The 22,804-nt window shown below is 38.0% G+C and overlaps 1 protein-coding gene across 7 annotated transcripts in view; it reads right to left on the bottom strand.

Moving 5' to 3' along the window:
- Window positions 1-203: 203 nt before the first annotated feature.
- The window catches only part of PRMT3 (protein arginine methyltransferase 3), a 74,511-nt gene continuing 51,910 nt past the window's right edge, over window positions 204-22,804 (bottom strand). For 3 of the 7 annotated variants that reach the window (XR_015701211.1, XR_015701212.1, XR_015701213.1), the window contains one exon: window positions 13,311-13,359. Coding sequence is in view for 3 of the 7 variants with exons in the window: in XM_087743037.1 (XP_087599163.1) it covers window positions 772-881; window positions 13,018-13,105; window positions 13,309-13,359 (249 nt within the window). In the remaining 4 variants the exon portion in view is untranslated. Of the gene's footprint in view, window positions 882-5,974; window positions 6,164-13,017; window positions 13,106-13,308; window positions 13,360-22,804 lie in introns of those variants that run through there. The other 4 variants (XM_087743048.1, XM_087743027.1, XR_015701206.1 and 1 more) reach the window with 3 other exon arrangements.

Below are 22,804 nucleotides of genomic sequence, written 5' to 3'. Positions count from 1 at the left end.
GCAGCCAAACCAAATCCACTGTTTCAGCAACTGCTGCTAGTTGTTCATAGCATTTTTCCTAAAGCTGCTGAAATATACACTTCCATCCACCCATGCTCCAATGGGCTAGTACAGAAAAAACTGTAGCCACAAATAAATGAGCCATCACTGGACAGATAGAAGAATTTCCAATTACATAGAAAACAAGGAAACCGGCAACTGCATTATATAACATACTCGGTTCATTTATTTAGATAAATGTAACTGAAATGTGATACAACTTTTTAATTATAGAAGTGTAATAAAGTCTTTGTTGCTGCAATCCTGCAGCTGGAATTCCAAACTTATTCCTGCTGGGACTTTCCAGCTGCTGTTGAGGTACACCAGCACATGATTTAGCTTCTTCTTTCCTAAAAAAAAAAAATTGTGCAAGGAATTTGCCAGTTGGAGAATAAAACAATATTGAGAGATCATATTTATTGTTCCTCACAGCAAGACTTTAATCTGATTTTTCTCCCCCACCAGTCTCACGTAACCCAAAACCATCTTTCTTGCCTTCCCCACATCATGTGAAACACAGCAGAATCTGATTTTGTTGTCAGTCTCCATATCCCAGTGCAAAAGCATCCAAACAGTACTCTCTCAATTCTAGGTAAACTTTTCATATTCTTGTGTGTGTGTATACATACACAAATCTAAGAGTTTACCATTTTTGGGTGTTTAGAAACAGTTATCAACAGTTAAATCTATCATTTAAATTTAACATTTCCCAAAGTTACATGCACAGAATTTTCACTGAAGGCTGTAGGTCTGCTGTGTGTCCTTCACTGAAAGGGTTATAAAGAGGGACCGTGGATCCTTTCTGTTTTTGCGGACCATTATCTTTCCTCTCAAGGCCTCTCCTGCAAAAGTAAAAAGAAAATTACTAGGCTTACATTACCGACTCATGCATGGTAACAACAAAGATGCCTTACATACCCACATGTTCCTTGAGAAGCTGTTCCAAATTAATCGGAATTAAACAAGTCTACAAAAGTTTCCTTTACATTTTCAAAGCTCTAAGCAACAGTCTTAACAAACATAAGTCAGATTAACTGCAGTTAAACCTGGTGAGGTGCTGAGTTATGTCTGATGCTTTACTTCTCAGATGACTCACCCAAAGACCTGATCTGCCAATTATTTTACTTGTGACTGGGGAAAAACTCTGTACTCCTTGGATACATAAACCTCTCTTTGTATCTGGTTGTCCTGGTTTCAGCTGGGATAGAGTTAATTTTCTTCCTGGTAGCTGGTATAGTGGTGTGTTTTGGATTTAGGATGAGGATAATGTTGATAACACACTGATGGTTTAGTTGTTGCTGAGCAGTGCTTACACTAGTCAAGGACGTTTCAGCTTCTCATACTGCCCTGCCAGCGAGGAGGCTGGAGATGCACGAGAAGCTGGGAGGGGGCACAGCCAGGACAACTGACCCCAACTGGCCAAAGGGCTATCCCATACCACAGGACGTCATGCTGAACAAAAAAAACTAGGGGGAGTTGGCCAGGGGGCGGGGGGTGGTGGTGCGCAGCCGCTGCTCAGGAACTGGCTGGGCATCGGTCAGCAGGTGGTGAGCAATTGCATTGTGTATCGCTTGGTTTGTATATTCTTTTATCATTATTATTTTCCCTTCCTTTTCTGTCCCATTAAATTGTCTTTATCTCAATGCACAAGTTTTACCTTTTTTCCGTTTCTCTCCCCCGTCCCGCTGCAGGGGGGTGAGCTGTGTGGTGTTTAGCTGCCTGCTGGGTTAAACCACAGCACTGGTTAAGTTGGATCTGCACATCACTACCTAGCATTTCCAGGCACGGACAAGTCTCAGCTGGACAAGTTCAAAGTACCATTGTACTATTTCCCCGCCACCTCCGAGCTTCAAATATCAACTCGTTTTCTCATGAAATGATATTTAACGTCTTTAAATTCTTGAACATAGATTTCCATCCATGAAGTAAGCAAATTATTAGCAGTAATAAAACGTAATATAAAAATAAAGGTATAAAAAAGCAAAACTGCTAGTCCACAAAATTTAATATTGCATTATTCCTTTGCTGAGCTCCCTAATTTAAACGCATGACTACTATCAACTTTGAGTAAACCAAGCAACCACAAAAACCTATTCCACTTCCTACCACATATGCCATGTGGTTTCTATTTGCACTGCATTTCATTTAAGCTCTGATTAGGTAATGTTTTTATCTGGCAGGAAACATTAACACAGAAGTCTTCACAGCACTTCAAGTATACACATTATTAATAGCCTGACAGTTTGTAAGACAAAACTTGCTTTCTCGACCATAACACTTGGCATATATGCGCTTCAGCTAAAACCAGAGAGAACGCTTAGACACAGAAGGAAAGAGCTGAGAGACATCTAAAGAGGCACTCTCACTTTTGGTGTTACTAAATTTAAGTAAAAGCTTTTGTCCTAGAGAAATTTCAGGCCTTGATGTTTCTGTTTAACATTTGTCCTAGCCTGTGCTGATCAAGCCTGGTTCCACCCCAACAGCAGCTACAGTTCCACAGCACATCAAGTTTGTCCACATTTATTCTTTACTTAATTCAAAGGTCTGTTCTAACTTTTAAAAGCACTTTCAGATTCTGAAATAAGTGAGGAGAAAAATTAAACCTGCTGTGCCAGCTTAAGAACTTGTGTATACTCTCTAAGAAGAGATGTGTTGCTTTTCACACACAGGATAGGAGATTATTTGTGGATCTGTAAGTCCAATTTCATGATCTAACAGTCTATTTTATCATCATGCAAACGTACTCAACGGCTAAGATGTGAAAAGCCTTTATAGCTATGCAACCGCCTGAAACTTTATACAGGACTGAACGAAGGGACAATGAACCCATTTCTCTATAGGCACAGCTGTTCTTAACTTCTTTTTTTCCCCGCATCTAAGATCCTTATTATAAGAAAATAGCAGAAAACTAGATATACAGATATCGCGAGCTCCAGGAACTGATTCATGCTACATAAATTTAAGACAAAAGTTACAAGTTTGTATCCATCACATAAAAGTCACGCAAACTGAAATCCATAGCCATTCCCAACTAGTCATAGGGTTTCCTATTTGCTTATTTGAAAGCTTTATTTAAAAAGCAGTTTTGAGAGACCAAGCTTGCAACAAAGTTCTTGATTTACAGATACTTAAGGAGCTACTTTAATTAACATTATTCATATTTTTGAGTATTAAGCACAAATTTACTGAGAAGGCAGTACAGGAGGACAAAGAGAATTTAATCTTCTTATTAACTTTCATCTGCTTCCCCCAACTCCCATCCCACACCCCAACAAAAAGCCAGCAAATTCCAGGTTCCCTGGGCAATGCCGAAAGATTCTGCCAGACTTGTGTGCCCGGCTGGGAAGCAGGGGCATAACAAAAAGCAAAGCCTCAGATCTCTGCAGAGCAAAGGTATGGGGTAGCGTTTCATAAATTTCCCTAAACCATATACAACTGACACTTGGGCTACATCGTCCCCACTGAATACTGGAGAGAGGTTAATAACTTTCGAAAACATTAGTGTGGCTGTAAACCTAGTACTTGAAGACTGTAGCTTCAAATCTTTAGTTTCATGGAAAGAGAAAAACAATCAAGAGGTAAAGAAATGGAAGCAAACTGCAGACTTATTTGCAAATGCAAATTTCTTTGTTGATATAGACATACATGACAATCTATTAATGTTATGTATGTATGAAAAGATTACTTCTTAAACATCTTAGTGTTTGAAATATTTATATACATGGCAATTTCAAGTATTTATGTGTGAAGAATGCCTTCCTGGTTTTGGCATGTAGACTAAAAACCTGAAGCCAGAGGGTATCAACATCCCTTTAAGTAGAAACGACTAGATTCGACTAGTTTTGAACTACCTAAATAGAGTACATTGTGCATCAGAGATTGCTTCAAACTCAGATTAGCACAGGAATGATTTCAGACTTGTCACATACAAAAATAACTAAACCATGGTTTGAAAAGAGCTCAGGATACAATCCAGAAGCTGAAGCCAAATACCTTCAGGTTAGTATTTTATATTTTATTTATTTACAAACAAGTGCAATTCAATGGCCTGGACCGCAGAGAGGCAGAATGGATTTAATTTTTAAATCTGACCATGTGTGAAGTTTTTAAATAACGCCATATATATGTTAGAAAAAATAGAATAAAACTTTAAGCCAACAGCATTAACATTTTCAAGTAAGGTATCTGAAATGACGTGCCCCAGCAAGAGACTAATTTTGAAGTTGGAGGACCTTCACCTTCTATAACACATTGGGGGACTAGAAGAATCGGGATATCTTGTTTGGTGGCCTTCAGTCAGATACTCAAAAGATCAGTTACAGCTCAAACTTTTATGCACCTTAAATATCATTGCAAAAGCTCTGGAATGACAAATTCTGTTCCTATAGCCTGGCTCTAGCTTGAAGACGAACATATACATTGCATTCTTTTTATCTTGAGGAAACTACACACGCAGTGAATACTATAATATCTGAAGAAAAAAAAAAATCCACAAAGACAGATGTTGCCTCATATTGCAAGGAAAATTACCTATACAGGCTTTTTAGTCTTGTTTTTAGTGAGTTTACCAAGCAAGTAGCTCTTAATTTCACCATGCTTTTGTGAAGATTGCTGCTTGCAGTTACTAGAAAAAACTCATCTCAATTTATTTTCAGTCCTTAATAAGACCTGCAATTTAAGCTATATTTGTAAATATTTAGGAAGCCCATTGCTGAGCCACTTCATACCATCATTTTAAAACCACAAGAACTACATCTAAGTGGATGATTCTACTAAACACATAATAGGAGAGCATGACCTCGAGTTACAGCAGTAAGTTTGCTGCTACTCTTCCATTAGGCCTCCCTTGCCCCATTCATCTCCATCCCTCACACCAGCCACATCCACCGTTACTACTTTTCTACCTCACTGGATCCAAAGTATTTCCCAGCTGTTCATTACTTAGTGGGAATTTTAAAAGCCATTCTTTATGTTCTGTTAAAAAGCTGAAGTTTTCAATATTCTTATTGCAAAAATGAAAACAAATAGGAATTTGAAAACTAAGCTGATTTCAAATTCAGTAAAAATTTTAGAATTCTCCGTTTGGCACAATTCTCAGTTGCATCCACAAACAGTAAACTGACACAAGATCCACATTATAAATAATAAATGCAGGATATTTTTTCAAAGGCTGCAGTATAAACATCAAAGAAAGCTTTTCAAGAATGACTGTGGTACTAACACTGTAGAAAAGATAAAAAAAACATATTCTTTGATAATTTTGTATTTTTTTCATTATTTAACAGTTAGTTGGAGATTCCATTTAAATTCTTGTGCAGCTTTATTATTAGGACACAAATAACTGATATAACACAATGTGATTCGCAAAGAATTGTGAAAATGGTTTCACACATTATTTAGACAGAGACAGATTTGCCAGGTCTAAGGACAAGGTAAAGAGAAAAGGGCGTTATAGCTTCTCTCTACCTAAGAAGTTTAACCCACTTTGAACATACAGATTTTCAGAACTGCTACAAAATGCATTATTTGATATATTTTAACCTTCTATTTAACCTATCTTTTTAAAACATTCAGTAAGACTGAAGAGCCTCTGAGAACTAAAATTCCATGATTTAAATTAATCCATACTTCAATCTTGCCTTTTAAAACATTAATACAAAGCAATACAATAAATGAAGTAAAAATCTAATTTCATAAATTATAGCTGACTTCATAGAACAGAACCCTCAGATCCTGCTTGTAAAGGCAGTTAATGAAACGAAGCAGTCCATTTTTCTCAGCTATTTCTTATGCAGTAACCACATTAAATCTGCCTTTCGAAAGAGTCTTTTCTGAGGGCCGAAGCAAACAACAGCAGTGCAACCAAGTAACAGAAAGGCAGTTCTGAACAATTAATCAATGTCATGGAGATAGAAAATGACGGATGTTTTTTCACCATTCTGCTGTCCTGAGCTGCCTGGAGGAAGCCGTCTCTGGGACTCAGCTGCATCACCTTGCTCTTATCACGCTCAGTTGAATGCAAGTAAACCACACAGTGCCACTGCAGTTTGATTAGGACAAAACTGAATCCATTACGATCCCCTTCCTGCATTTTTATTATCCCTTGGGGAGTCCTGAAATTGTCCTCAAAAAGAAAAAAACAGAATTCAGCAGAAGCGCTGCACAAGCTTGCTAACACAGGAAAAAAAAAATGCATCGCTACATCCATACTGACCCACTGCCAAATAACATACATCTGATTACAGTACACTCTATGCATGTGCTCTGAACACTTAAAATAGTTTATTTTGGTTCTGACTTCTACCATCAGTGAAACTGCGAGCAATCGTTCTTTCACTTATATTTGTGCAATGCAATCACACACAGGGTACACCTGCAGTTCGTGAGCGAAGATACCTCTCAGTACAAGAGCCATATCACTAAGAGTGCTTAGGCCAAACAACCGTATTTTTTCAGTCTATAACATGATTAATTGGAAAGGATTTGACTGAATCCAAAGATTCCATGCAGTCTCCTGCATACATATCCATAACATCTACTTAAAGCTCAAAATGATCCATGGCAACGAGCTTGTAATGTGAAGAAACTACCCTGCCTTTCAATAATTCACCTTGGTGTCCTTTCCCTCTTTGATTATGAAGAAGATTGGAAGAGTTACTGAAGGTAGCCAGCAATCAAGATCCTTCAGGTTTCCTTCTTTTCTTCCTGTGGATGAGCTTTATGAAGCTAACAGTGAGACAAGTAAGAACACGGTACTCAAAGCATTCTTTACTCTGACCCACATTAAAATTACAAAAGATCTTACTGGAATTCTTTCAAAGACAGCTGCTAGAAAACTGCAGTGCATTTGGGCTAAAGACACCTTAACTACCAAACTGCCGGTGAGAAATATCTTTACAAATCCCCTACACTGCAATAACCACAAGCTTCTAAGTAGTAGTCATATGTGCCTTCACATTTACACAACAGTAAGCTCTGACACTGTTCTTCGTGATAAGGTTGTCCTTGCTTGAGACTGACAATTTAATCATCATCTAGTTTTCTACTTTGGTTTAGACCAACCAAACCCACAATCTTACGCAACGCTGAGGTCTAGCACGGAACTGGAAAAAACCAAGTCTCAAAAGCATTATTCCAGAAGAGTTGGCTAGAAAGTAGTTCCCATAGTAGTTCCCGTCTGTCTTCTGAAAACGCAAAAGAACAACGAAAGACAGAAATAATTTGTGGTGGGACCACGAGCATTTCCCTTAAAATTCAGTAACTTATCTTTAATCCTCCTATTCATTTTTTTTAAACTGGAGGCACCTGCAGCTGTACACAGACCACCACCTTCCCATTTGGCCACATCTCTCACTGCATCCCCAACCTGATGAGATGCCATGAGCAGTTTCTGTACTGAGCAGTAGTCATTGCCTTTCGGTATTATCCATCTGATCTGTGACACCCTTCTTCCGCCGGCTGGTTACTTTTATAAACTAAGCAGCTCTTTGCCAACTCCTTTCTGTTACATCTTTGTTCGGCCTCTTCTGAAACGATGTTGAGGTTTGATCTTCTCCTTTCATGCCCCGAGTATATTCTTTGAAGAGTTTTTGTAACAAACTGGCATGTTTCAACTCCCTACAACAAACTATGAACTATGCTGCTGCAAAGAAGTCTACACAGCTGGTTGAGTAAGGTAAGACAGCCTTGTATAGCAGCCTAAGATAACATGCACACGCTGCAAGCGACCAAGATTCCCAAGATAGCTCAGGTACCAGAAATAGTTGTCACAGGGAACTGTGAAGGCCAGATACTGGTCCTCCAAAATGTATAGCTGCAGTAGCCAAACTCGCTCACCTAGAACTAGTCTTATTTCACTTTTTGTAGAAGAGATCTTAAACTGTATAGCCTTGCCTCAGTCTTTCTCTCTCAACATTCATGACAAAATTCTGAGAAAACGAGACTGTTGTTGCTGTACGCGCCATATCCCCTTGCAGTCGCAGAACTCGCAAAGGGGGCCACGCAGAATGGCACAAGAAATCCATCCAAGTTTTCCTGTCTAGATACAGAACTTCTGTTATCTTTCAACAAGATAAAACAGCCATGGGAAGAGATTCGCTCAATTTAGTGCCTGAAATATGTACTTACAGATGTTTCTGGAAAGTCAGCAGGATGATTTTAAACCGCAGATTTCAGAAGACAGAGCGTAAGACATGCAAGATTTAGTCTGACCTCAAAATTCAAGGTTTAAAAATTACTAGATTTTAAAACTGAGCATCATTTTTGGAGGTATCACTTTTAAGTGAACAAGTGACAGCGTTCTATAGACACCATTTTGCAGCTGCAGACAGGCAAAACAGACACTAAAATCTCAATTAGGAACCAAATTATCCAACTGGGATGCACAATATTGAAGGATTTCAGTATAAGATCAAAACATTCAGACAGATTAATTGTGCCAGTGTTGTTTTCCTACTTTTAACAGAACTCTCTAGGTAGACAAATTAACATTTTTCAGTTTGTAAATTTACAAACAGCTACCCAATTATGGAGACTGGGGAGTTAAAGATAATAAAGGATTTTACAGGGGCTTAGTCATGTGAGTTCTACTTCAGTTTTGCTGTGCTAGCCCCTTTTAGCACCACAGAAGAACAAATCAAGGTTTTACTTCCACTGCAAGGCAATATCAAGAACACAAAATGCTGACAATATGCTGTTTTATTGCTAATAGAATTTGCTTGCATACAGATCTGGGGTTTAACTTAATGCACTCTTACTGAAAAGATTCTGTGGGCCCTTCAAGATAATTTTTGTTAGCATTTTATTTATTTAATAAATGCTTGAGACAAACAAATGAGAATATTCTGTATATAATTTTTTGTTTATGAAACTTAGCAGGAATATTTCATGTTTGGACCATTAATAAGAAAAAGATACTGCTTTGGCACCTCAATTTCTGTTTTCAAAATAAAGACATTTTCAAGCTATTAAAAGGGCCGCTAAGTGAAGCCTTGTACTCTGTAGGGAGTCCACAATACAATAGTCTTTTGTCTGAGAAAACCCAGTTTTTCTGGCAATAAAATATCATCTGGTTTCTTTCTCCAGTTTCTTTAATTTTACTGCATGCTAAGCAGTTAAAGCATATCCAACATGCTGATGCTACTTTGTTTTACTTCATTGTGCGTCAGCTTCAAGTCTCTTGTCACAGTTTGAGGAATAAAACTAGCTTTTCAGAATATATCAGGAGTAAGAGACTCTCCCCCACTCACACATTAAATCTAAACCAAATCAACAGAAATTATCCATTAAAACTACATACAAAGGTGACTAGTTATCAAGCTGAAATTCAGTGGCAAATCAGAAGTATTAATTAGGTATAACTTCTATTGCCTTGCTCTCCAGACCTTTGGACCTAGATTAAACAGCTCCCATTCCACCTCGGAGAAGTTGCAAACATTGCACACCTAGGGCAGGCTGTGGCAGGAACGGCAAAGGAGGGAGGATTAGTTGCAAGCCCCATCCTTTGGCTTGTAATGGCTTGATTCTGTTATCTTTAGAATCCAGATCAAAACAGTCGGTCTTTTTTACGGCTGAGAAAGTAGACCTATTTCTACAACAAATAACCTGGCATCAAACAGCTGAGAAAATTAACTAGTTCACACTGCAGAATAAAACGATTTTGCCATGGCATAAAGCAGCCTTTTCCTGTTAAACATCCAACAGGTTCAGATACCTGTAAGCTCAACCTCTTTTACAGAGCAAATCCAAACACAGTCGGTGCTTTATAAACACTTTAGGCATATCCCCAAAAGCTATAAAGCATCTGACAGAGACTTTAAGGCAGCCTTACTATTTTACTCAGAATTAGAAATCTGAGGGAACCATTTTTCTTTACTGAGAAAAAAAAAAAAAAACCACACAAAAAAAACCCAAAAAACCAACCAAAAACCACTGCCCTGTCTGAAAGATGCTTCCAAAACAGGAAAACATTTTAAATGCATTTTATATCACCAAATTCCTCTTTCACAACCTATTAAAATAATGAAAGCAAATGCCACCATGGGTACTGGTCAGATTATTGCAAGACTCAAATCATATTATTTCTGTTTATTTTCCAATATTTACTAAGAAAAGAGCTTGTCCTGATACATTTAGTCACAAGTGGGTCGTCTTCATTGTGTCTCCCAGTGCCATATATACATTTCTTATTCTAAGAATTTATACAGAGGATTGATGAGTATTGGTAAACACACAGGGATGGACATAAAGGCTGAAGCCTTCAAATGATGCAAATGTGTTTAATCTAACACCATTACTTTTTTTTTTTCAGCTATCTCACATTGAGAACAGTCCATTTGAAGACAAAAAAAATTTCCCCAAAAGCTAAGTACACTTGGAGTGGAGTTCAGTTCACCACATGTGGCAAAAAGGTAACAGGCAGTGCTAATTCATTAACAAGTGACAGATGAGAAACAGCTGGAACTTTACATATGCTGCAAAAGCAGTTTGAGCAGTTTGTTTAGCTGGTAAAATGGAAAGTGAAAGACTGAAGAAATCAAAGAATATGGTTAATCACAAATTACCAAGATGAGTATTTAAGTCACTATTTTCACAAAGGAAAAAAAACAATATGAAAAAATGGAAGATAGGGAAATCTGTACTTAGAGTAACATGTCTTGAGGAAAACCGATTTTTGGAACAATGAAGGAGAAGAATCAGAGAGAATGGTTTTTCAAGAAAAATGACCTAAATTAAGCAACATTCCTATGTAAGGATCAGGAAACACCTTCTGCCCTGATAGGCTTATGCAATCCATGAACAGCAAATATCCCACAGACATCAACACTGGGATTACAAAGGAAAAGAAAATTACCTCAGGAGTTTCTCTTGGAACCTTCTCTAACACTAGAAACAACCGGTAGAGAATCCTAGATTGAAGCGGTAATTTTATATAAAATCGGAAAACAGACAGAATGGGTAAAAGGATGGGAAAGGGGAACTTTAATTATGAAGAGAAGGAGACAGGTAGAAAGAAGAGAGAAGCATAGCTGTAACAAGATTTGTTACAGGAATAATTTTAAGCAATATGAGCTAATGAAGAGAAAGGAAGGAGTTGCAGTAAAAGTGATCTTGAATGTCAGCTAGGTTGTGTTCACTGCCTCAAAGCACACTGTTTCTGCAGTTGTCTTCAGAAAGTCACCACACCTAGACTAGAATTCTAGAGCCAGGCACACCTCCCGGTAATTTCAGACATTTGGTAAATGTCAAATGATGTGTGTAATATTAAATAATGTGCATATTCTAACAAATGTCATTGCACTTAAAATTTCACTTCACACTCCATGACATTGAAACTTAATGAGTTGCAGCAAGGAGACCTTAGCTAGCCTTGCCTAGAAAGAGAAACCGAACAGAACACAAGCCAAGTACAAATGCACCAATGCTTACGTGCATCCCAAGAACTGACAGGACCTAAGAATATGCAAATAAAAATTATTTAAGAATATAAAGTCAAAGCATGAAAGAGAGAAATGATTTGTCAGATAACATAGACCATAGTGCCTTCAGGAAAGGAGCTCCTGGTAAAAAGTTGCCACGGCTGATAGCTGGAAAAGGGAACCGCAAAAAGTGGTCTAATTGAGCACAGATGCTGCTTTCACCACTCACATTCATAATTAGGTCTGTTACGAGAGACAATATTCCATCTACATCAATACTTCTCTATAGCATCTCTAAGCCTCTTGACCTCAGTTTCTTTTGCAGCATCCACCTAAGTTTTTCTACACTTTCCCCCCATATGTCTGGTCTATTTATAAACTGTTCAGGTCAGGGCTATGTATTACCATGAGCTTATTAACTGACCAGCAGAAAAGAGCCCCATTCTGAGGTTCCTCCCTTGGTCCTGCTAGGCTGTAAAGAAAAATGGCCCGCAAAGACATCTAATTCACCATCGGGTAAGAGTTCAATAGTGGTGAGTAAATACCCAGCGCTTAAGTGGACAAAAATAAAATAATAAAACAGTATAAAAACATAAATACTTTATTTCCTTTGATTATAAAAAGACTAGGAGAGCCTGAAAGAAAGTGCAGTTCTACAGGAATAAGAGGGCAAGACTTATAATTCTCGCCCTGTTGTACATCTGCCCTCTTGCATGACTATCCTGTGACAGTCACGGACATATTTCTGTGTCTATAAAGCAACAATATTTGACTACTTGCAGAGAAATGTATTTTCAAGACTTACAAAACAGAACTAATTAAAACCACTAACAAGCATCACTTTAGTCTTCAAAACCTTACTTCAACAACTTGTCATCTGAATTTTGGGTTATCCCTTCTGACAAAAAAAGCCTTTTTACTCGCATCAAATTCAAGGTGAAAGATATTACGGTACTTATACATGTTATAAAAATTTACAGTGTTTCAAAATAACATCTTCCATACTTCAATGGATCAAGTTCATGGCTGTGAGTTCTTCGAAACTGTTTTCAATTTAAGAGCAATCCCACAGTGCCAGGTACTACACTCATGCATATATTCACAATTCATTTAACACTACAGCATAGTTCAGGAGTGCTACAAAAAATCCTGTGTAATCACTTGACAAATATGATACTTAAGAACATTAGTAATGTTAAAATTAAAAGAATGTTAATAGCAGTGTTCTGGTCTTACTTTTTTTCTGCCTTGGAAATGTTTTAATACACAAGTTTTCTCATCAAAATTACAGTACAGAGCTAAGTAAGTATAAGGCATGTGCCCGCTTACATACACATACGCAGACATTTATATGTATTTTTACATGAATTTTGTAGAATACAGATAAATATCTATTTCCCAGTGTTTTGCTTAAACAAAAAAATTTCTTTAACAGCAGTTGAAAGATTTATATACTAGTTCTTCTTAAAATACTTCAAGAATTACGTAAGTGTTAGGATTTAAATTTAATAACAGCAATGTAACACAACCACTGTTGCACCACAAGTGAATTTAAATATACCTGCTTCTACAGGAATTGGTTTCTCCAGGAGAAAAACTGTCTGTTTCCAGTGTGTTTTGGTACACTGGGGACCAGTTGAAAACAAGACCTGCAATGGAAGAGTTCAAGAGTTTGATCAAGAACAACATTTTTGATATCACACCACATCAATCAATTACCAAACACACATACACATGAAGTGTTTGCTACAGCAAAACAGACTCACTGCCAAACACCTTGAGGCAGAATAAAGTACAAAACCACCCTTATCTCTCAAAGATGTTTTTTAAATGCATAAGCCCAAATACTCACCTTGTTGTGACAGTTCTTCTCAAAAAATATATCAAAATAACCAGCGACTGCCTATAAACAAAAGAGGAAAATGCAAATATGATAAAGGAGTAATAGTGACACTCAAGTAAAAGTATATCATTAATATACACGTCTATTGGTGCTTCTACTCCTTTTCAAGCCTTTAATAACAGAAGCAAGGTTAGATTTATGCTTTCAAGCATGCTAGAAATCAAAATAACCCACAAACCCTAACTGCAACTAGAATGACATATGAGAAAACAGCCTTTCAGATGTGCAAACCCACAAGCATAAAATTCAGTCCTTGTCCTCTACGACTCCCATGACCCTCACTAAATGCACGCACGGTACGAGGGATCCTGCATGATGTGTTCGCTCTTTGCGTAGCTCAACACTATTTTCCACAAAAGCTCCCTGTGAACAGAGGCAGAGCATAACCAGGCAGGGAATATTTTTCTTCCTCTACTACACACACAGATACGAAAAAGATTCACAAATGTCTCATGCTGGCCTTTTCAGCAGTTAAATAGTTTCTAACAGTAACTCTCCATAGGATTCCTCAGAACACTTCTGTTCCTCCTGCCATCCCTCTCCTAACCTCAAAGAGCCTCTCTTCAGTGCATAATTCATTAGTGGGACTTTTCTTTCAGTTTGAAGAGAAATACAAAATGTCCGCACACAAAACAGTACACCGACACTATTAGTTACACAGTCTTTTAATACTGGCCTGCTTTTTTGGCAAAAAAAGTTTTGTGAGAGTCTCAGAAATTCAAAGAATTCAAATAAAGAACTGGAAGACCCTAATAAAATACCATCCACTCCACAGTTCTGCCTCTAAAAACTTGTCCATGCTGACCTTCATTTGCTTTCTACTGTCTCCTATGAAAAGGCTAAAGCAGATCAGACCGTGGGCCCAAGGCAGTTATGCTGTTGTATGTCAGCCTGAAGAAATGACCCAGAAGAGAGCTTTTGAGTAACTTCAGCTCCAGCAGCTGGGGACGCTCTACCCTGTGACAGCAGGAAGGGATTCTCCCCACGTCAGCTACAGCACACTCAAACAAGTTACGTACCAATTCGATGGCAAGTCGTTGCAAGAAAACTCACTGCAAACGACTGATAATAACCTTCCTCTCATGGCACCAGTGTTTTTCTCCTAAGTCTAGGAAACTGGTTGTTCTGAATAATTTCAGGACAAGTTCTGTAGCATGCCCTTCATTTTGACTCAGAGATAGATTGTGAAGGGGAAAAAAAAAAAAAGTCAAACATGCTCACAGAATTAAGGTAACAAACTGAAAGGCATAGGGCTTTATCATTGTGAAATATGTAATCTGAATGATAGCTAAACCATTCTGGTATTTTTCCTCTCTAGTCTAAATCCAGAACAGATTTCACTAAGGTGGTGGAGAATATAACGTGTTAAAAGCAAGTAAGAAGTAAGCCTACGCTAAAGCACCTGCATTAGCTTTTCAACTAAGGGCACCCCAGCGAAGCCTGGCAAGTTCCAAATTCCAACGTGGGCAAATATTCTTAAAAAAATGAACCAAGGAGACACTGAGGGACCTTCGTGACAAATGAGCACCAGACATTGGAAACGGTGGTTCTTTCATCCCCTAAGTAAAGTCCTATCACTCAGTGTTGAGAATCTCATTCCCAAGTGAATTACAGCCTTGTCTCCAATATGCCTTTTTGAGTAAAGATTGAGAAGGTTTTGACAAAGCTTTATTGACCCATCAGACTACTTTTATTGATGCACAATCTTTTCTGGACATTAGTCAGAGATCTACTAAAACACTGAAAAATATTTTTCAATCATCAGGTCAATACTGTTGATACGCTTACAAGTAAGACCTAGGATATGATTACTGGAGAAAGGAAAACAAGAGTGCCACAACAAAAATACGGTAAGAATTGAGGGGAAAAAAATTGGCTTCCAGAGAAAATGAGACAATCAAGCTACATTTTGGACCAAAAAGCTATAAGTTCCAAGCAGACACACCATAGCTAAGGTGAATGCAATTATCTATACACTTGGTAGCAAGAAGTAAAAGAAAATACCCTACATGCTACCCTGAGAAAACGTCCCCGAGTTAGCATTCTTTTGGGATCAAGTTCAGGCTGAAAAGAAACTGCAGTTACAAAAGCAAGGAAACTGTGCCCTGCTATTTGCCACCTCCTGTGCTCAGGGAAACAGGACTTGTACACCTTCTGTAAGCGACCAGGATAAATAACCACCTTACTCCTTACAGAATCAATGATTTCCCTAACTGAAACAACCTGAAACACTGAATTTGACTATCTAAATCAAAAGATAGTAACAGTAATTATTACACGTGACAAAGACCACCTTATGCAGAGCTCCATGGATTACAGAGTTCAAGAGTTCAAGGGATTACAGAGAAGAGTTGTACATTGATCCATTAAATTCTTTTCGAACCAACTAAAAAAAACACCCCCACACACACTTGGTTTGCTGATTTTTCTTTGTGAAATTGGTTACAGCTATGTAATTTGTTTTTAATAAACATTTTTAGGCAACCTGCCATCATTCACCAACACTGTGTTTCATCTCCAGATAGATATCTCTCCCCTCGTATTTTAAATCTTTGAGAAAACAAAAAGTCTAATACCAAACCCAGTAGCTACTGACCAGCTGCAAAGTTTTTCTAATGTTCACTACGGCAGCTATTCTACAAGCCAATTACAGTTAAGGAAAAACAGAAAGTGAAAATGCACGGATTAAGTATATCCCACTTTGATGCACACAGTCTGTGGCTTACCCTGTAAAACAAGAAACCAAACCAAAAGTTTAAACCTGCTATTCAACAGACGTAGAGTTACTTGCATGTAACTAGGTCAAGGTAAGGTCAAGTCTATCCTAAAGCCTCCCAGTATCTCCAGCCTAAATTAACTACCTTCTTTCTTTCCTCTTCTTGATTTCACATGGAAGATTTGATGTGCTAGATTGCACGTGTTCCCCTGCCAACAACACAGCACTTTAGAAGGCATTCCATTTATCCAAATTATACATTATTTTCACAAAGTTCAGTTCTATTTCTGAACAGACACGTTATAGGAATTATTAAATTCACCAGCTCTTCTCAAGACAAGGGTTGTTCTGTATGGTCCTCTATAGCATATGTACACTTACATGCTCGACGAAACGCTATGCTATAGTTAAATTTTTAAATATACTGTTGCCTTTTTGAGATCTTTCTGCTTTTGAGCTGTTTTGTTATATTTGACTTGCCCCAGGCCGAAGGGATCTCAAGCCAGCTACACAAATACCTACAGACTCATTAAAACGAGCACACCTGGCCTTCCTAAAACCCACCAGAATATTCTGTAGAACAAGAAAAGCAATCAGTAACAACAGTCATAATGAGTTTCAAGGCTGAGATGGTCCTGGGCCTATATTAAAGTTTAAGTTGGTAAGTAATTAGCTACTGATACTGTTTTCTCCATTTCCTTCAACAACTCCTAGCACCCATTGCAATACATCCGTGTACGAAACTCATCATTCAATTAAAAGTTTTATCAAAAGAAATAGGCTGGGCTGCTTCTATGCCAAAATACAGGGAGGGCATGCAGGATCTCATCGTAGCTCTAAAACCTTTTTGTAGAAAGCAAGCAAGCAAAGAAGGAACCCAAGAGAAAGGGAAACTTCATATTTGCAGTTAATCTAGAAAACCTTAGCCTAAAGAATGGATGGGCCTATGTCAAAAAGGAACTTTGTTCTTCACACCCAATTTAATGATTTCTTCATACCAGAAAAGAAGCTGACAGCTTCTTACAACCACTCAAGCTTTGCCTTAAGCAATCTAGGAATTCCAAGAATAGACCATTATAGTCTTACTATGATGGTCTGATTTTATTCATCTAGCAGAAAATAAGTACAAATGTTAACAATTAATTCCTACCACAACATCTTAAATCCAGAGCGTATATTTTTTTTTGTTACAGCTCAATTTTATAAATCTTTTCATGTTCAAAGTAGTCAACTATTCTAGGAGTAGCAAACATTTAATTTTCAAAAAATTCGTAAATGACACCGCATTTCTAATACAGAAAGAAAGTTTTCTTTGCCTTGTCAAAGGCTTTAGTAAAGCTTTTGACACCATTTCCCACAGCATTCTCCTGGAGAGACTGGCTGCTCACGGCTTGGATGAGTATACTCTTTTCTGGGTAAAAAACTGGCTGGATGGCCAGGCCCAAAGAGTTGTGGTAAGTGGAGTTAAATCCAGTTGGCGGCCAGTCACAAGTGGTGTTGCCCAGGGCTCAGTACTGGGGCCAGTTCTGTTTAATATCTTTATCCATGATCTGGATGAGGGGATTGAGTGCACCTTCAGTAAGTCTGCAGATGACACCAAGTTGGGCGGGAGTGTTGATCTGCTGGAGGGCAGGAAGGCCCTACAGAGGGACCTGGACAGGCTGGATCGATGGGCCGAGGCCACCTGTATGAGGTTCAACAAGGCTCAGCGCCAGGTCCTGCGCTTGGGTCACAACAACCCCATGCAATGCTACAGGCTTGGGGAAGAGTGGCTGGAGAGCTGCTTGGCAGAAAAGGACCTCGGGGTGTTGGTCGACAGCGGGCTGAAGGAAGATTAAGTCCTCCCTTCTTGTAAAATTTAACACATGCAGCTAAGCAGCAAAATATAAGGAAAAAGAAAATCACTTACAAGTGGCATACTAGAAGCAATCACAGACACAAGCATATTAAAATGAAATATAGGACTGGCCCGATTTTTATTAAAGGTGGCATCTTTTTTACAAGAAATCAAACTAAACAATGCCCCCATAAATTCTAGACGATGTTTCACAACTACTGCTTTGTTTGGTGGTTTGGTTTTGTTTTTTTTTTAAGCATAATGATAACAGTTATTTCTTCCATTGCAGTTTTCCTCATCTTTTTGCTCCACCTTTGATAGCTCATTTACAACTTCACCAACGACTAATCAACAAGAACTTCAGCCTTCTCTGGAATAATCTTTCAAGTGCCAGTCTCTTGAATACCATCAAAGAGGAAAACAAAAATAACGATTTCTAAACTGGTAATAAATAACTGCAACTCTAGCCTGACACATGCTCTAGCCTCAAAGGATGTTCAATATTAGGAAACACTGCAGAAATATTATTTTTCATGTAAAACAGCTTATGGTCTTCATCCATCACTGAGGGTTTCTAAAGTGTCCAAGCAAACAAAGAAAAACTGTAAATGAAGCACGTCCTCCCAGTAAGATTCACTTGTCTTCAACATATTTTTCTTCCCTCCCAGATAAATTATTTTGAGCCTATTTTTTCCCCATTTGTTCATGTAACGTACCAAACATATTAAGATCAAAAAAAGCTTTAACGTATGTAATAGATTAATATTAGTACATATTATTTATACTCTTCCACTTAGAGCCCTTAGCTGAAATAGGAAGAGGAGTCTAAATTTTAATTCAAATATATCTGAATACTAAGGCTTTTTTCTCAAGAAAATGGCTGGGTGTACATAAAGCATTTTAACAGGATAAAACAAATGAGACTGCTCGACTCCTTATGAGAACTCATAAAGGCAACCTTACCAATTCACTTAGGAACAAGGAAATTAAAAATTATCATCATCGCTATCACCTACAGTGAGTAATTTATCATTCTTGCTCTTCACTAGTATCATGTTCCAACAGTGAGTGGCTACAACAAATACAATTAGACAGCTGGCCACAGAAGTGGGAGATAATGTGCTTTTGATGGAGTTTATCCAAGCATGGAGATGGAATGTTTGTCATCCACACGGCAGAGCTGCTGCGTTTTTATCACAGGGAAAAGAAACCCCTCGCTATTAAAAACCCAACAATTTTGTCTTTTAAAGAGACTAAGAATCTGGAGATCACTGCAGAGGAGGCTACCAATAACTAAATAGATCAGAAGGACAAATCCTGCTTCATAATATGATAGAGTAGTCTTTCCTTTAAACAAAAATTGGCCATTCAAGGTGTGTTTAACCGTGGTACCCAAAGCCAGATTTCCAACTTTTAGCTTAAAAAATTTAATTTCTCACCTAAGGTTGGAATTGAAGACTTATATGCTAATATTTCTTTTTGGCTCCCAAGTGGAAGACTGGACATGAAGAAATGAAGCTAACATTTAAGACGTCTTTAACAAGCAAAGATTTTTCCTTAGTCAAAATCATTTTTTCCAGTCAACTCAACTTCCTTTTTCCTTCTAAAGGTTTTAATACATCAGTCACGTCCTCTGGTTCATTATCCTTCTTTCACCCCCCTTCCTCCCTCCCACTTTTTATACACATCCCCTGCTCTTTGACAAGATCTCCTGGGAGCAATGAAGAGATACTGCCATTTTCCTCCCAGGGGATATTGTTATTCAGCTAGGAAAGATCAACCTTGATGGACTCACAGGGGGAACGCTCGCAAACAAAGAGAAAGTTTGTCAATTGATTTCTACACCGAGGGTAATCACCATTATGTTTTATCTCAAAAGCTCACACGGTGATCAACTTAGAATACAATTAATGGAATATTTTCCTAGCAGCATCTACTAACTGATATTAGCCAGATGTCTCATTAAAATCAGCAGTGACAAACCCTAGCTCTTTACTAGGAAAACGCACTTTTGCAGGCTAATTAAATTTATTTTTGGCCATTATCTTTGTAAGACTGAAATCAAGTCAACTTGAAGTGCTTTGAAACAATTTCATATAATGATTCCATGCAACTGTTTCATGCTTTGAAAATCTTCAATCTTTGCAAGCTAAAATAATGATAAATAAACTTAATGCTAAAAGACAGTACTTTGTGGTAAACCACAGGAGGAATAAAAGAAATATCAACAGAAAGAATACGTGCTCTGAAGAAAGCCTTGACTCCCACCCGCCCCACAATAACTTCTGAAAGACTAAGCAACACATACAAGGTCACATTTAAAATGTTTATTTTTGCTCAATCTTTCCATATTTCTCAGGTTTATATGGATTTTTTTTTTCCTGAAGACTTATGTAATTCACACCTGGAAGAAAAACCTATTTAGAGCACCAAGCATTTTTTTTTTTTTTTTTTTTTAAGACATATGACTCAATAAATTACAGGATCATCTGCAATACGCTTAGGAAGCACCTACGGAGAGACATCAGGCTGATCGGTTACAAGCATGACTTAATATGCCGCTAGGGGTTTTTTTCAGTCATACAAAAGTATGAAAGGAATTTAAAATAATTTACAGGTGGAAGAACAGACAAATCAGGTATGCGTCAATTAATACTATGCTCTTAGGTTTTGGGAACTGCATAGTTCTTCTATTTTGCACAAGCTCATCACTAAGTCTGGGCATTTATGTCCTTAGTCCATTTATCTAAAACCAGAAAACGGTTAGCCTACTGCCCTCTGAACTGCATGGTTTTCAAACACCCTCTAGTACAATTAAGTGGCAGCAGATAATTAGCCAAGAGGTCAGCAAGAAGGCTTTCCAAGAGCAAGAACAGTAATAATATCTAGAAAGAAGAGAAATATCTATTTCAGCACTTGCATTATCAGTTTTCAGGAAGTAAAAGGTTTGTACTAAAAAGTGACAACGCAAAATGGAGGGGAAAACAAAAATAAAAGCAAAGGATGAGAAAGAGGTGGGTGGCAAGTCCCAAAGGTTAGCATTAGGCTTGAGAGGCTAATCTTCCCGTGGTCCCTCCCGCCAAAGAACAGGAAAAAAGCTCTGTTCCTAACTCTCTCCTAGGTGAAGCAGCCTTTATGAAATCCTCCCTGAAGCATTCACCAGAACAATTTACAAGAACAGAAATAAAGTACGGGGAAATTCAGAAGAGGTCAACTTCTCTGTTGAGAATTAAAATAAAAACCGAATTGCAAAGAGTATCTGCTAAAGGGGAAAAAAAAAAAGAGACTGAGGAAAAAACTAAGGTCATATTTTAAAGGTATTTAACACCTTGCTACAAAAACGAGAAGCGCAGCCTCTCCTGCCTGAGGGGTCCTGGGGGTGTTCCAAGTCATAATCAAAGCAAACGTGGTAATGAGTTGGTAAAAAGACTGCATTATGGCTGATTCCTGTTGGCTTTTACAACTTACTGTCCTGTTACCACAGACATGCAAACAGGTTGATGGGAGGAAGCAACACACCCCAACATGGCTAATGCCTCCAGAGTTGTCAGCTGAAAGCTTAGCCCTTCAACGATGAACATTACATTTCATACTCCAACTAGACGAGGCCGCAACTCTTTTCTCCGAGTACTTGCTCAATTACTTCCCATCAGTGCTAAGCTTCTGCAAAAACAAGTTCAGCAACAGCAACCACGCATTCCATGCTGCTGAGGCATTTCCATGTAAGAATGTCTACCATATACTCCTCTGGACCCACACCGTGCCTTGGAAAGAAGGAGCATGGAAACCCACTCCCCACAACCCGATGACACAGAGCAAACTAGGAGCTGATCTGCAACAGGATCCACAAAACAACTAACCTATCGCCGTGCACCTAAGCTTTCCACTTGCTTGGTTTTTAAAGACAGACCACTTAACAGGAGTCCTCGTTCTGATGGTAACACTGGTCCGAAGTTAGCTTTGTTATTGATGGCAACACTAGGAATAAGACAACCAAATCTGTTTTCTCACTTTTATGGCACAGAAAGGGCTGAGAAAAAGCTGCCTTGCAATGAACTTTAGGTTGTAAGCTAAAAACCCCTGATATATACAAGCATATAAGGATGGATTTCCAAACTTATTATTGTGGAATTTTTTTTTTTTTGTAAATTAAGTAAAAATATTTTAAAATGTTCATATTTTAAAAATGCAAAAATCAGGACAAGTACAAAAAGCTAGAATTTCGGGAAATATATGCAGCTTTCTCTTTTTGTGCAAAAAATGAAAAGCCATTAGAACAACAGAACACAGATGCAAACAAGAAAAACATCAAATGTTTTTTTCAAAGGACAAATTGCAATCTTAAAGCATCTCCTCAAAAATTCTCAACATAAATAATGGACTTTTATTGTTCATTTACTGCAAGGTTAGGCAGCCTGATATGATGGATGAACTGTCAACCCCCAACTAAACTTCTACAATCCATCATAGAAAGAGTGGAAATTTCACTCAAAGTGTCAATAAACCTAAATGATGAAGTGCAAAATACTTTACAGAGTTCTGATCATTTTTTAGAACCTGCATTCACTGCAAAATTTCAGAAACACTGCTCTTCCCCCACTTCCCTCCCCTTCTCCCTGGAAGTCATAAAATGGAGGCGTACATCTTGATTTCATAGAACAGAAATGAAGTTTTCTTAAAGGTCTAGTGCTAGGGAAAAAGATGTTTACAAAATAAGCTATTTTACTCTACCCAAACATCAAAAAGATCACCAAGATTTTGTCAAGATTTCTGTTTAACTAATCAGTTATTCAAAAGTGGCCACATTAAGAAAATTAACCCAGGACTGTACTGGAGCTTGGTCTGAAATCAAAGCTGACCCTGCCCTGAGGCAACTAGAATTATTCTATGAT

The sequence above is a fragment of the Nipponia nippon genome, unplaced genomic scaffold (assembly GCF_047370975.1).
Source record: "Nipponia nippon isolate SJK-2023a ecotype South Korea unplaced genomic scaffold, ASM4737097v1 scaffold_10, whole genome shotgun sequence".
NCBI classification, from domain to species: Eukaryota; Metazoa; Chordata; class Aves; order Pelecaniformes; family Threskiornithidae; genus Nipponia; species Nipponia nippon.
This window is presented reverse-complemented; position numbering and strand designations above follow the sequence as displayed.